Source organism: Rhinoderma darwinii, chromosome 12, assembly GCF_050947455.1.
Source record: "Rhinoderma darwinii isolate aRhiDar2 chromosome 12, aRhiDar2.hap1, whole genome shotgun sequence".
NCBI lineage: Eukaryota > Metazoa > Chordata > Amphibia > Anura > Rhinodermatidae > Rhinoderma > Rhinoderma darwinii.
The window spans coordinates 73,494,395-73,510,339 of NC_134698.1; the positions used below are offsets into that span (position 1 = coordinate 73,494,395).

General features: G+C 42.4%; 1 protein-coding gene across 1 annotated transcript in view; it reads left to right on the forward strand.

Annotated features, from left to right (window-relative positions):
* MAP4K5 (mitogen-activated protein kinase kinase kinase kinase 5) overlaps positions 1-15,945 on the forward strand; it is a 97,471-nt gene that overhangs the window by 44,226 nt on the left and 37,300 nt on the right. Inside the window, exons 3-13 of the mRNA XM_075844031.1 lie at positions 6,202-6,292; positions 7,439-7,503; positions 8,300-8,355; positions 10,414-10,461; positions 10,556-10,598; positions 10,686-10,758; positions 11,122-11,253; positions 11,603-11,665; positions 12,133-12,214; positions 13,147-13,263; positions 13,365-13,443. Of these exons, the coding sequence (XP_075700146.1) occupies positions 6,202-6,292; positions 7,439-7,503; positions 8,300-8,355; positions 10,414-10,461; positions 10,556-10,598; positions 10,686-10,758; positions 11,122-11,253; positions 11,603-11,665; positions 12,133-12,214; positions 13,147-13,263; positions 13,365-13,443 (849 nt within the window). The remainder of the gene's footprint in view (positions 1-6,201; positions 6,293-7,438; positions 7,504-8,299; positions 8,356-10,413; positions 10,462-10,555; positions 10,599-10,685; positions 10,759-11,121; positions 11,254-11,602; positions 11,666-12,132; positions 12,215-13,146; positions 13,264-13,364; positions 13,444-15,945) is intronic.

Consider the following 15,945-nt stretch of genomic DNA (forward strand, 5'->3'; position numbering starts at 1 on the left):
CCTCCCCTGACATTCGGAGAGCTCTTGGGCGTTGGACCCGAATTGACAGGACTTCTGTAAACAAATAATTCCATTACACGTCCAGGCCTGTCTGCCTCGTACAGCTGCATTGCAAAGGGAATTGAGTCTTGACAGGTAGTTTTTTGCTTGCAAGCAAAGAATTAGTGAAGCATGCTACTTGTATGCACATGCTGACCGCAGTGTGAAAGCACCAGCTCTGCGGAGAAGAGAGGCTTATTCATAGCCGTGATGTGGTCTACACTGCAACGTCTTAAAGGGGATGTCTACTTTAGAAAATCCATTTTCATACACCTTATTAGGGGATTCTGAGATAATAGTGGGAAGGGGTTCCCTGTTCAGGATCCTCATTTCTTGGCCAGAGTTGAGATAGGTATAGCCACATTCACGTCACGTTTTGGCCTTCCAGTAGGAGGTATATGTCGGGAAGAATCCAGACGTATACTCCGAGAAAAAGCTAAAACTTATCCCACTGTATGGAGTAGGTAGGATACATGGTCTGTGGACTGGCCCTGGGAAAACTCATGACATCACTGTCCACATATGGACAGTAACATCAGAAGCTTTGCAAAGCCAGAGTGGCGGTAATGCTCTGGCTAGGGGTTCCAGCTCTGGAGAAGCCCCTGACATCACTGTCCTTATATGGACAATGATGCCGGGAGCTCCTGTGACTAATGCCATACACTGGCATCCATCGCCCATAGGCTCCTATGTTAAAAACCATATGCTGTGCGGTACAGGTTTTTTTTTTTCTGCGGAATCCCTCAAGATGGAATGGCGTACTAAACTATGCTATTTCATCCTTCAAAAAAAAAAAAAAAAAAGATATACCGGCCCACACAGACCAAAAGCACACTCTTTGACCACCGTCTGGATAATGGAGCCACATGAACACGTTAATTAGAAGCTTTCCTGACATACACATTAAACGTAGGGCAATATCCCGATGTGAAGTGGGCCTTACAAAGATCGTCTCACTCTTTGGGAGACTGGTCCTGTCCTGCATTACACAGACTTGAGTGAGAACGGTGTACTGATTAATTTCTCCTGTGGTGGCGCTGCAGGGAAACTGAACGCTTACTTCCAGATTTCCTCACAGATTACAGCTCATCGCTAAGGGTCACAGCAGGGAGACACTTTGTGATCAGCTAAATTTCAAGGGATCCTTCTAATAAGTAGGGATTGTCTAAAATGGAGAACCCCTTTAAAAAGATTCAGTCCTGATCAGACGAATGTTCCAAATGGTAATAATTGAGAACATACTAGACTTGTTTAGTCAGCGTCTTAAGGGTTAACCATAAGTGGTTAAGTCTTTGTGTAGTGCAGTTTGGCCTGGTTGTCACTGAATGTGACATGTTAATTACTGGTATGTTCATGCTTAAAGGGAAACTCTGGTGGAAAACAGAGTTTCCCAATGTAAATATCCATTAGAGCGCCTGAGGCGCGGAGCACATTAGACATCTGCTGAATGACTCTGGAGGACTTCCTAGCAACCAGCGAAGGTGACTACTCCAGATCTGCGCTCTCTCCTGATCACATATTATTCTATAGAGCACTACTGCAAAGAGCAGCCTGTTACATGGTCACCCGTAGACTTGACGTATAGAAATCTCGAAACCTATTATGCGGCCCTTTTTTTTTTCAAACGTTGCTGTCGCATGGACCCCCTCCAGTGCGATCTTCTTCCATCTCTCGATGACCCTCTAGAATTTAGATGAAAGTGAAGGATTGTTATTTATACACTATCAAGTTCTTTATTTGTATAGAATATGTAGATGTCTTTTGCCTTCTGAATATCTCTGTGCTTCCTTCTATATGAATGGGACAGATACCAGTAAGTCATTTGCTAGAAAACTTTTCAGCCCTCGTAGGGGTTTTCCCACCACAGTTGTTACCGCTTAGACGTGTTATTCCTTACTGATCGGGAGTGGTCCAACTGCTCTTACTACACCCATCATTCACTAGAACGACACCTTCAATGATCCTGACTCTGCGGAAGTGCAGAAAATGTGTGGAGGGTCTTTAGTGCTGCGGCCCCTTCCAATGATCGGTGGAGGACCCAGATGTCCGACCCCCATTGATCAGTATGTTAATGCAAATATTATACGTATGACATAACTAATATTGGTGGAAAAACTGTTCGGAAAAGACTGACCTAGTGTAGGTTCACTAATATATTCTCATATTACTATTATTTGTTTTTTTTAGAATCTAAATGTATTACAATTTTTCACATTACGAAGGAAACCGTAAGAAGTTTAAAAAAATTGTTACTTTTATTGTCAGTCATCACAATTATCATCAAATAATAAAGGCAGAATACAGACTGCTGTAAAATGCTGCCTGTATTCTGCTGCTGGACCTGCAAGGCAATGGTACTCCCCCCCCCCCCCCCCCCCCCCCCCGCTTTATATAGGGATAATTTACAATAATAAATCTATCCTGTGGATGTAGGTCCCTATTTTGTCAGCGTAAGCCCATCTTTGTCTCGTTGTTGGTGGACGTGCCCTTTTATATCCAGTTCTATAAGATGCGTCTACATATGCATCGAAGAGCAATAGGAAATCCTTCATTGTTTTGTTCTGCAACCAAAGGAAACGCAAGATGTCCTTGGCTGAAGGAACAGTGCTTGCCGTTTTTGGTTTTTTTCCTCACTACTTTTGCTAGTTCTGCCACTAACCATGCCCAGCGATGGTAGCGATGACTCATGTACTTCATCTCTGACACCAGCCGGGACAAGAAGCATGTGACAAATGCAGCACAAAGTTTATCCTGGACGTCTGAAAATTGTTTCTGACTCTCAAATATTGCAAATGTGATAAATCAACATGAAGGGTTTACCGAAGTCCAGAGTGAATGTGTGTGGCTCACATACTGGCGTGTAGTGAAGAGTGGCGCTGTCTACCCGAAACCGCGACGTCTCATGTTTCACATAGAAGTTTATCATTCTACATGTCCGATATTAAAAGAAGACTTGGTATGTTCACGTTACATTAGAGTCCCATATTCCGCATATGCACCTAACCTATCCATAGGCCCTCATTTACCTGGCGTAAGCCAAAAGAGTTTCATTCTGGCATGGGCCAGTATGTGATAGCCCATTTTTGCTGTAAATAGTGTGTGTGTGTGTGTGTGTGTGTTGTTTCCATGATTCAAAAGCCTGATCTACTAAAATACTCTATCCTTTAACCCTTTAAGGACGCAGCCTAGTTTGGGCCTTAAGGCTCAGAGCCCATTTTTCAAATCTGACATGTCACTTTATGTGGTAATACCATTGGAATGCTTATACTTATCCAAGCAATTCTAAGATTGTTTTCTCGTGGCACATTGAACTTTGTTACTGGTAAAATTTGGTCAATATATTCGGTGTTTAATTGGGAAAAATAGCAAAATTTAAAGAAAATGTGGGAAAAATATAATTTTTCTGAATTTTAATGTATTTGCTTGTAAGACAGATGGTTATACCGGACAAAATAGTTACTCTTTCACATTTCCCATATGTCTACTATAGGTTGGCATAATTTTCTTGAACATTCTTCTCTTTTTCTAGGAAGTTACACCGCTTCGACATAAGCAGCAAATTCTCATATTTTGAAGACCATTTCCAAAGCCTTTTTTTTTTTAGGTACCAGTTCAGTTCTGAAGTGGCTTTGAGGGCCTTTATATATTAGGAACCCCCATAAATCACCCAATTTTAAAAACTAGACCCGTCAAAGTATTCAGAACAGCATTTAGAAAGTTTCTTAACCCTTTAGGCGTTTCGCAGGAATTTATAGCAAAGTAGATGTGAAATTTACAAATTTCATTATTTTTTTTGCAGAAAATCCTTTTCATTAAAAAAAAAATTCCCGTAAAACAGAAGGTTTCACCAGAGAAACGCAACTCAATGTTTATTGCCCAGATTCTGCCATTTTCATAAATATCCCACATGTGGCCCTAGTGCGGTAATGGACTCACCGGCCTCAGAAACAAAGGAGCACCTAGTGGATTTTTAGGCCTCCTTTTTATTAGATTATATTTTAGGCACCATGTCCGGTTTGAAGAGGTCTTGTGATGCCAAAACAGTGGAAACCCCCAAAAGCAAACCCATTTGGCAAACTACACCTCTCAAGGAATTTTTCGAGGGGTATAGTGAGCATTTAGACCATACGTTTTTGGGGGTTTTTTTGCTGCATTTTGTGTAATTCGGCTGTAAAATTTGAAAATCACATATATTTACGATAAAAGGTACACATTTTTTTAAGGAATACAGGAGAAAAAAAACACCCCAACACTTGAAAAGCAATTTCTCCCGATTACGGAAATTCCCCACATGTGGTCATAAACCTCTGGTTGGACAAACGGCAGGGCTCAGAAAGGCAAGGAGCGCTATATGGCTTGTAGATTTTGCTGGATTAGTTCCTGCGTGCCAAGTCGCATTTGCAGAGCTTCTGAGGTACCAATACAGGGGAAACCCCTTAAAAGGGACCCTATTTTGGAAAACAGACCCTTTGAGGAATTCATTGTAGTTTTTATGGGGTGCATGCGACTTTTTGATGAGCATTTATTCTATTTTTTTTAAGAGGTGTGGTGACTAAAAAAAACAGCAATTCTACTATGGTTTTTAATTCCTTTTTTTTTACAGCGATCACCGTGCACTATAAATGACATATTCCCTTTATTCTGCGGGACGATACGATTACGGCGATACCATGTTTATGTTTATGTTTTTTGTTTTTTTTATATCTTATGGCGTTTGCACGATAAAATACTTTTTTTTTTTTTTTTAATAAAAAATCATTTCGTTTTTGTGTTCCTTTATTCTAAAAGCCAGAACTTTTTTTTTTCCATCAAGAAAGCCGTGTGAGGACTTGTTTTTTGCGTAACGAAGTTTTTAGATCAGAACCATTTTTTTAGGTACATGCGACTTTTTGATCTTTTTATTCCAATTTTTTTAGGAGGTGAAGTGACCCAAAAATGTACACAACTTTTTTTTTTTAACTTTTTTAACTTTAAGTTTGTTAACTTTGTGCCACTGGGGGACTTGAAGGCAGGAAGCCTTGATCGCAAATCTAATACACTGAACTACATGCGTAGTGCAGTGTATTAGAGCTGTTAGCTACTCACTGACAGCAAGCATAGTGGGTCCTGACTTTTGTCAGGACCCACTGGGTTTCCGTAGATGGCATAGCCGGAGGCCATTGTTAGGTCTCCGGTTGCCATAGCAACCATCAGCGCCCGCAATAATATCGCGGGACGTCAATGGTGCTTTAACCCCCAAGAAGCCGCGATCACTATTGAACGTGGCTTCTAAGGGGTTAATTGGCAGGGTCAACGCGATCAGTCCCAGGGGAAGGAGCTGCGGCAGCTGCTGTACGAGACAGCAGTTGTCACAGCTCATAAAAGTGACGGGTCGGGGGGGCGGAAGGGCGGTTATTCCCATGACCTACTATTAGGTCACTGTGCGCGAACGCTATACTTAGAGTGACCTAATAGTAGGTCCTGGGGCGGGAAGGGGTTAAAAAAAAGGTATACTGATATATACGATACCACCCCAACGGAGGCCAAAAGGACACTTTTTTTTTTTTTTTTTGGCCTCCGTTGGACTAATAGAGCCTTAAGGACACTTTTATGTTAACAGGGCTTTAAATTTTTGATACGAGGCCCAATATACTTTATTAATCTATGGTCATTAGGATTTATAGAACCCCCTTTGGCTGCCTCTGAAATTGATCCTAGCAAAAGTGTATGTGTGTTTGCCTGAACTAGGGGGATTATCTCAATACTGTTCTTTTCAGCTCCAGTCCGTCTTGAAAATGATGTCTCTGGTTTAGATCCATATTGTGTATTATTAACATTACACAGTTTATTAGATTATTAATATTCTCTCCGTTTGTGTAGGTAGATCAAATGTATTCAGTTTTAGTTTCAGACCGATGAATAAATGGAATTGAAATGTGACAACTGATTTGCTGAGCCAGAAGTGTGCTTAGAGCTGTTGTCACAAAAATGTCTTAGCAGGGGGCGCCAAAGAGCACAAGAGATTGGTCCTCCCAGGATAAAAAGAATGACATCTGTGCTCCATGGTGAGGGAGAAATTAAAGAAATGTTCCCCTCCTATTTTAGCAAAGTAGCAGTACAGTTCATATAATTCTGTGGCAATATGTATTATATACAGCTGATTTTCCACTTTTTTATTTGCAGGCGATGACTTCTCACTTATACAACAAGAAATCTTCATGGTGAAGGAATGTAAACACACCAATATCGTGGCATATTTTGGCAGCTATCTCTGGTACCGTTAAGTTTGGCATTCTTCAATTTGTGTGCAAGTTCTCAATCGAGGGATTTCCTTGTTTTTTTTGTGCTTTATTTTTTCCAGATATGTTTAAAAAATAAAAAATAAAAATGTTGGTTTTTCATAATCAAAAGAACAGTTCAGGCAAAACTAATACGGTGTTGTGTCTAGGGCAGGGTCTGAGTGGGAGATGCATGACCGGGATTACCAGGATCACCAAAGATCGAAGCCCTGTGTCATGCAGCGCCCCCTCAGGCCCCTGACTAGTTATAACACAGTGTTGCATGGAGGGTTCTCTTGAATAGAGATGTGGAAAGTAAATGAACGACCATTTAGTTTTTGGTTCTCTGTTTGGTGCTCCTAGGTGGTAATATCTCGACCACAGGGGTGAAGTTGTTAAAGGGGTTCTCCGGACTTTTTTTTTATTTTTTATTGCGGGCTTATTCTTAGAATCGATAACGTTCCGACTCACGGCACCTTCAAGGATTAGCTGATTAATGGGTCGGCCGCAGCCTTTTCCCAGTGTACAGGCTCAGCGCGGTTCAATCCCACAACCTGAGATTGAATTTCCGGTCCCATTCAAGTGAACGGAACCAGGCGGCAGAGAACTGCAATCCCAGACACAGCCGCTACGGATGTGTATGGCGCTGCGCCTGGTAAACACTGAAGAGGCTGCGATTGATTTACGCCGCGGTCCCTTCAGTCAGTTGATCGGCGAGGGTACCAGGAGTCAGACCCCCACCGATCTGATGTTGATGACCTATTCTAAGGATAGGCAAATAGAAAGTGCCCTGAGAACCCCTTTAATGTAATATCTTCACACTAAGGCCTTTCATGAAGTTTTTTTTGGTTCTCTCCGATCGGGAAGATCTTCCTTGGGATGTAAGCTTCTATGTTCAATATTCCAGAAGACTGATCTCTTACAGTGTAATGTTAAAGGTCTGTAAATGTTACGCACCGGTGACTGTGGGCATCACAGAATAACAGGCCTCTATAAAAAATAAGTTTTTTTAACTGATCTGCTTCTTCATCCTATGTCGATGAATGGTGTCCCATACTTACCCCACTACCTTTTAATTTATAGTTGGTCAATCTTCTACTGGACACTTTTACATGTCGTCTTCTTTTTTCTGTATATTTTAGTCGGGAGAAGCTATGGATCTGTATGGAGTATTGTGGAGGAGGGTCTCTCCAGGACATATATCATGGTAAGGCACCATCCTATAACATTTGTAAACCATATCGATCATGTTCTCTCTATCCAGCGCTGGTACAGTATTCCCTAAACTAGGATTTCTTTACCCGTAACGATTGAATCACAATGTCAACATTGGAGCCCTCAAGACCACAAATAATGATTTCTCTGTCGTCACACAAGGGTTAATGTCGTTCCCATCTCCCACACACGTCTTATGGACATACTCCTTATAGAAAGCAGGAAACTGGGTCCTAGGGTTCATTTTCTATCTGTAGGATGTGTTCGAAAGTTGCACCGCACTACGTTATATAGGGCACCATCTTGCTTAAGTATAGGACCCCTGTTACCTTGCCGCGCTTCTGTTTCCCGTCAGCCGTTGGCTGTAGTTTCTTTACTACTTTTGTAAATCCTGAGCAAATTCTACGTTCCATCATCCCTGGCATTTAAAGGGCTTTCTCTCTCCCTGCTGGTTCTCCGTCCTCTTTAAGTGACAGGGAAGGGCATTGTCAGACCTCGGCCCTGCTTATAGTTACTAGCTGGGTCACAAAATGTCGGCAGTTCTCTCCTGGACCCAGTTATCACTGGATTTCAACTAGTATTGTCTTCTCCGAGATAAGCGTCAACAGAGTGAGATAAGCGTTTGCTTATGCCCCTGCCTCCATTTTATTGAGGGTGTTTATAAGGGAGTAGCAGAAGATGGAAAAAAAAAATCAAATCAGAAGACCCTGATTTGGAAGATAATTGATATATTCTAGTTTCTGTTGCCAGGAACATTGGTTGATCCATGTTTGTTTTTCTCCTTGCAGTGACTGGACCACTCTCCGAAAACCAAATTTCCTACATGTGCCGGGAAACCTTACAGGTATGTAATTAGAAGTTCTAACAATACAGACTTCTCTAAAGGTGAACTCCATTAGGCACTGAAGTCTGCAGTAGTTAACTATTTGATTGGTAATCTCAGCTTCCTTTATAGGGGTTTTCCCATGAGAGACATCCACAGGATATGTCATAAATGTCAGATAGATGCGGGTCCCACCTCTGGTACCTGCACCTATCTCTAGAAGGCGGCCCCCTAAACCCCATTCTAGCTTTGTCTGATCTTGCTGCCTCCCGATCACTTCCTGGTTATATGGTCGGGAGTTACGTAAACAGCGCAGCTCGCTGAGCTATGCTGTTTCTGTAAGTCCCATACAACTGAATGGTAGTTACGGAAACAGCGTAGCTCGCATGCTTCACTGCTTCCGTAACTGCCATTCACTACTACGGGCGTTATGGAAACCGCGTAGCTCATCGAGCTGCGCTGTTTACGTAACTCACGACCATATAACCTTTTTCATGGTTGGAATTCACCTCATTCAGCCGCAACACAGAGCGACTGAACGGGGTTTAGGGTGCCCTGTTCTGGAGATAGGTGCGGGTCCCAGTGGTGTGACCCGCATCTATCTGACATTTATGACATATCCTGTGGATATGTCATAAATATCTCTCATGGGAAAACCCCTTTAATCTTTTGCAAGCTACCTAGATGGGACTGGTGACCACCGCAGATCTGCGCGCTGCTGTGGTTGATTTACAAATGAAGCAGCCTGCAATATCAGTCTTAAAAACAGATAGAAAATTGATCAATCCGTAGATCACGACATATGAGGCAGTATAAGAGAAAACCGTAAGGGTATGTTCACACTGAGTTTTTTGCAGGCAGAGAAATCTGCCTGAAGGAATTTTAAGGCAGATTTTGACCTGCCTGCCTGCACTCTTTGCCACATTTTCGGCCGCTGCTATTGAGTGCCGTGGGCAAAAAACACTGTAAAAACCACTTCCTCTGTTTTTTTTTTTTCTCTACCATCTGGTTTTTTTTATGACCATTTCCAGCCTATAAATGTAAAAACCTTCATAAAAAAAAAAGAGGAAGTGGGTTATTAGTTCTTTCCTAATACCAACCCACCTGTCACTCACAATATCCATACTTGTTTAGCCATTACCACAATATGCTGCATTTGACTACATACATTGGACTAGGTACGTTTTTGTGAACTCTGTTCCCATACGGGTGCACGTTCTCCATGAAAAATGGCAGTTTTTCACGGCCAATTTGACACCCGTTCATGTGAATAAGCTCTTACAGTCATAACAAGCTGAGGACAAGGAGACTCCTCAGCTATACTGCCATGCTACTGCAGAGGTTCTGCTCCTTCCCTGACAGGCAGGCTAGAAAGCTTATTCTATTGGCTGCTCTACGCTGAGGATTACTATGCAGAGACCTGGCTGTGGGAAGTGTGACCGAGTTTGCATGTTCACCAACACTCCGCTCATTAGGTAGATGTGCACATTGCTATACACTTTCATCACCAGGTGGCGCCATACTATAAAACTAAATGTCATAAACGTTCAGTGGATCGTTTTTTTTAACAACACATAATCTGACATTATTCATTTTTATGATCTGTACAATGAATATATTTAATAGTGAGCAAACCCCTTTAAATAGTCTCCATGACTTTTCACAAAATCAGAATTATTCAGTTTTTATCTGACGTTTAAGGCTACTTGGCAACTTTTGGGGGGTGTGGTAAAATTGCGACATTACTGCAACCTTTGTGTTTCCTTATGGGGAAAGGAGCCCAACCTAGTTACATGATTTTATTATTTTTTAGATGGTTGAAAGCTTGGCCGCAACCTCGTTTCCCATAAGGAAATATTCGGATTGTGGTAATCTTTCGACTTTACTACAATTTTACAATATTACCACGACTCACAGGTGGCCAAAGATCCCAGTATAGCTCCTGCCATAATGTCTGTTACATATCAAACCTGCTACAGTAGAGTAACATGAATGTAGTCAACTCTGTTCATATCATTATTCTTTTCTGCCTTTGTTTCCCTCTTCTCATGTCTGTGTTTTACGTTTTGTTTTATGTAGGGTCTGGCATATCTGCACAGTAAGGGTAAAATGCACAGAGATATCAAGGTAAGGAGAATGTCCGTGTAATGTCACGACTTCATTCTCATAACGTTCTTTGGTTGTCAATTCTTCAGTAATGCCAGAGGTATATTTCTTGCAGGGTGCCAACATACTACTCACAGACAATGGAGACGTCAAACTAGGTACCCTGATATTTCACCTTTTATGTTATATATAGGGCTGGGTCTTCTTTGCCTTCACAGTATTTGACTCCCCTATTACTCTTGCAGCGGACTTTGGGGTGGCAGCAAAGATAACTGCAACAATCGCCAAGCGGAAGTCCTTTATCGGAACGCCATACTGGTAATAAGATGTAATTTGTTTGTTTTTTAGTGTGTGTGTGTGTGTGTGTGTGTGTGTGTAGTGCGGTGCGCAAAAGAAATGGCAACCTCACACTGCAAACACTGCCACCTGAGCCACTAAATATAAATAAATATGCATTCCTACTAAATCTATTTACAATAGTGAGGTTCTTAGCGCACACTTTGATCAAATTGTGTGAGCCCACCTGCCACAACAAGGTGACCTCTCTCTCTCTCTCTCTGTCTCTTTCTCTCTGTCTCTCTCTCTCTGTCTCTCTCTCATTCATATATACATATATATATATATATATATATATATATATATATATATATATATATATATACCATTTCCCATGTATTCCAGGATGGCTCCAGAAGTGGCAGCAGTGGAGAAAAACGGCGGTTACAACCAGCTGTGTGACATCTGGGCTGTCGGCATCACCGCGATAGAATTAGCAGAGCTGCAGCCACCATTGTTTGACCTGCATCCAATGAGGTTTGTTGTGATGTCCGGATTTTAAGGGATTGTCCATTGTGTGGGTCCTATAGATTAAAGTTTATATTGGTCCTGCTGCTGAGACTACTCACGATCAGCTGTGGTCACTGGGGTAACAGCGTTGTAAATGCGCAATACACAGCATGGTCCTCTAGAGGGAGATCCCCACCCTCCATCCGATCACCTCAGCATGACGCAATTAAAGGGGGTGTCTAACCCAGGTAGTCCCTTTTTTAAACCACTCTCGCTGTACTGCTTCTGCACTAGTCTAATCATTGCATGGAAATTAGTTTTATATTTATTATTCGGTATTAAATCTTTTATTTGCATGTTTTATTTCACCTTTTAGAGCTTTGTTCCTAATGTCAAAGAGCAATTTCCAGCCTCCGAAGCTAAAAGAGAAGCTGAAATGGTAAGTGCAGCTCATAAATCCAACCACCCGGAGATCAGCGGTTACAGGTGTCCATGCGGTTCAATAGCTGGTGACTACTAAATAATGTCATAATCTATCGTGATAATATAAGATACAGACGGCAGGAACGGACGGACATGTCCTTGTGCTGAGTGATGCTATTGATATGAGCAGTATATATTATATACCGCCACCTGTACAGCGCCTGCATAGAAGTTCAATCTTGTACTGTTATTAGAGGTGACTAATTTTTTGGGAGCAATTTTTGGCATCCTCTATATGAGAATATAATCTGCAGTCAAGGAGTGAGTGTGTAAAGCAGGGGGGAGCTTATTAACCCCATGTGTCATATGTGAGAACATGATTTCACATGGAAAAGCATGCATCACCTTCATACGTTTATTTAGGATTTGTACTCCTCATTGATTCCCCTCGTACTGTGTACTACATGTATTTTTCTCTCTCAGGACTCCCGTATTCCAAAACTTTGTTAAAGTTTCTCTTACCAAGAATCCAAAGAAACGGCCAACTGCGGAGCGACTGCTGACTGTAAGTACCAATTCTGAGTCCTGCGTAGGTGGACCGAGCACGCTACACGGAGGTGATTCCAGTCACCACCGAAGCATTTTCTGACATGTCATTCAATTTATGAGTCAAGACCACCACCAGACGCTAGAACAAGGGGGCTGTAGAGTTGATTTCAGTGGGTTTGCGACAGAAGGGATGCTGAAGGGGCAACTCTGTTCTAGCAGTTTGTATGGGGGTGGATGGGATTGTCCACTCGTGTAGTTCCACTGATGATGTCATCTTCAGTGGCAGATGTTTAAAGCTGCCCATACCCCCTGTATCAACACGTTTCACCTGCTGTCATGCATCAGTCGACCACAGATTTTAAGTACTTAACTTTTTTTTTTTTTCATTGGGTGAACACATTAGAATGACAGTGTTGTGCATAACTAAAAATTTAGCATGTTACTGGCTCCCAAGACCTCCACCTGTATAAGATTAATGACACCCAGGCACGCAACTGTTATAGAGCCCCGGGTCTGCCCGCAACAACTGATTTCACCTGTTTGCCATGACACTTGTCTTAGTAGCTACTTGCAGCAGCCACTAGGGGGAGCTCACGATATACAGCTCACTTTACACCGCCCCCATTGAGATCACTGCTAGCTGTATTAATCCATATGTTAGCTCCCCCTAGTGGGGGATGCAGGGAATCCGAATAATATAATTTATCTAGTCAGAAAAACAAAGCTCCCGTATACAGATGTATTATGAAATTAATCAGCACAGAAAATGGTGGACATTCACTTTAATAAAGGCGTAGTGCATTTGGGGTTTTCAGTGGATGGTGGGGCCCATTCTGAATTTTACAATGGGACCCTATTTCTGTTTATGCCCCTGGTGGTATCATTTATTAATAAAAAAAATAAAATTATATTTATCACCTGATTGAAGTATATATTCTTTCATTTCAGCATGCTTACGTAGCACAAGGAGGTCTCTCAAGATCGCTGGCACTAGAACTCTTGGATAAGGTCAACAATCCAGAACACCACCACCATTATATTGAGCCTGACGATGATGATCTTGAGGTGAGTAACTGGTTTTTGCTAAACCTTTCAGTTTTTGTCAGTGCTTTGTGAATTGCGTGTGAAGCCGGATGAGTAACGGTTTGCATTGCAATATCTTTCAGCCCATAATTGCTGTGCGCCATACCATCAAGTCTACGAACAAAGGGGTGAGAGCCGAGAGGACGGCGTCGGAGCTCAACTGTGAGTGGCAAGTCAAGGGTTAATCCCCCCCCTTAAACATTCCTCTTTCATTCAAACTTTTTATTAGTTATTGAATTATTTGTGAACACTGAGGGTATAGTATTCTTCAAGTTGGGGCTCACCAGCTATTGCCAAACTACAAAACTGTCAGGGCATGCTGGAAGTTGTAGTTTTGCGACCCCCTTCCCTCTCAAGCCTTTGGTTAGGAGGAGTTTGAAAGGAGCAGTGGTCCAGCCTGCGTGCTGATTCCTCGTTAAAACGATAGAAGTTACAGAAAACGCAGCAGCTTCACTTCAACTCCTCCACAGCCTTTAACATGAATGTGGAAGTTAAGACATGTATTAGACGTGCGTCTAGCAGTAAGATGATGGGCGCATGCTCCCCTACTGATGGTGAGAGTATGTTTGTCACTCAGTGCCTCCCTCTCGGCTGATTGTCTTGGAAGAATTATGTGTCTGACTTCCCCTTTACTACATAGACCCCTGGTCCTATGGACCTGCTGTTTATCATACATTACCTGCTCGATTGCAGCCCCTAGATTGGGACATCATTTTTGCAAAGCTCTCGGCGTCTGCCTGCTTTCTTGCTTAACTTGCATTCCTGTTCCAGAATATGCTGTGTATGAATATTTTCCACCTTTAATGTGACCCACAATTCCATTGAAAAACAAACTGAAATCTTTTAGAGTGGAAAAATCAAAACCAAAAATAATGTGGTTTTATAAATCTTCACACCCTTAAACCAATACTTTGTTGAATTCCCCTTTGGCTTTATGACGGCATTCAGTCTTTTTGGGTAGAAGTCTCTCAGCATGGCACATCTTGAATTGGCAATTGTTGCCCACTCTTCTTTGCAAAAGCTCCAAATCTGTCAGATTGCGAGGGCATCCCCTGTGTACTGCCCTCTTCAGGTCACCCCACAGATTGTCAATGAGATTTGGGTCTGGGCTCTGGCTGGGCCATTCCAAAACATTGATCTTCTGGTGAAGACATTCATTCTTGCTTTGTGTCCTTGTCATGCTGAAAGGCGAGATTCCTCTTCAGCTTTTTAGCAGAGGCTGCAGGTTTTATGCCAATATTGACTGATATTTGGAACTGTTCATAATTCCCTCAACCTTGACTAAAGCCCCAGTTCCAGCTGCAGAAAAACAGACCCAAAGCATAATCTTGCCTCCGCCGCGCTCCATAATGCTGCCTCCGCCGCGCTCCATAATGCTGCCTCCGCCGCGCTCCATAATGCCGCCTCCGCCGCGCTCCATAATGCCGCCTCCGCCGCGCTCCATAATGCCGCCTCCGCCGCGCTCCATAATGCCGCCTCCGCCGCGCTCCATAATGCCGCCTCCGCCGCGCTCCATAATGCCGCCTCCGCCGCGCCCCATAATGCCGCCTCCGCCGCGCCCCATAATGCCGCCGCGCCCCGCTTCACTGTGGGCATGGTGCTCTTGTGGTGGTGTGCAGTTTTGGCTTTGCGCCACACATACCTTTTGGAATTATGGCCTAATAGTTCAACCTTGGCCTCATCAGACATAACACGTTTTCCCACATGCTTTTGTCAGACTTGATGTAGGTCTTTGCAAAATATAGCCGGGCTTGGATGTTTTTCTTTGATAGAAAAGGCTTCGGTCTTGCCACCCTACTCCACAGCCCAGACATATGAAGAATTTAGGAGGTTGTTGTCACATGCGCTACACAACCAGAACCTGACAAAGTCCTGCAGCTCCTTTAATGTTGCTGTAGTCCTCTTGGTTGCCTCCCGGACCAATTTCTTCTTTTCTTTTCATTGAGTTTTGAGGGACTTCCAGTTCTTGGTAATGTGACTCTTGTGGCAAATGTAATCCACTTCCTGATGACCGTCTTCACTGTGTTCCATGGTATATCTATTGTCTTGGAAATTCTTTGGTACCCTTCTCCTGACTGATGCTTTTCAACAATCCGATCCCTTTGATGTGTTGTAAGCTCTTTATGGACCATGGCTTTTGCTGTCACATGCAACAATGAAAATGTCAGGAAAATCCTAATAGAACAGCTGAACTTTATATGGGGTTACTCAGAATCACTATAAATAATGGCAGCTGTGGACTGACTTCTGTTTAACATGAGATCAAATGTGATTGACTAGTTCTGAACACAACCACATCCGCAATTATAAGAGGGTGTTCACACTTATGCAGCCACGTTATTGTAGTTTTGTTATTTTTATTTTTCGCCTCTAAATGATTTCAGTTTGTTTTTCAATGGAATTGTACAGACCGAAAATATCTGTTTCCTCTTTCTGCTAATAAACTAGTAGTGAAAGCTCAAGTGCACTTTCTGTGCTTTTTAGCTATGATCTTTTTTTGTTGTTTTATTGAAAAGTGAACATTAAACGCTTGCAATTCTATAACCCAAGCGAAAATAGAACTAGCTATTTGCATGATGAAGTCTTTTTCTTGTACCGGTGTCCTAATTTTAGAGAGTGGCTCCATCCGTGCAGTGTGCGTTCTCTAAATATTGTGGCTTTAGA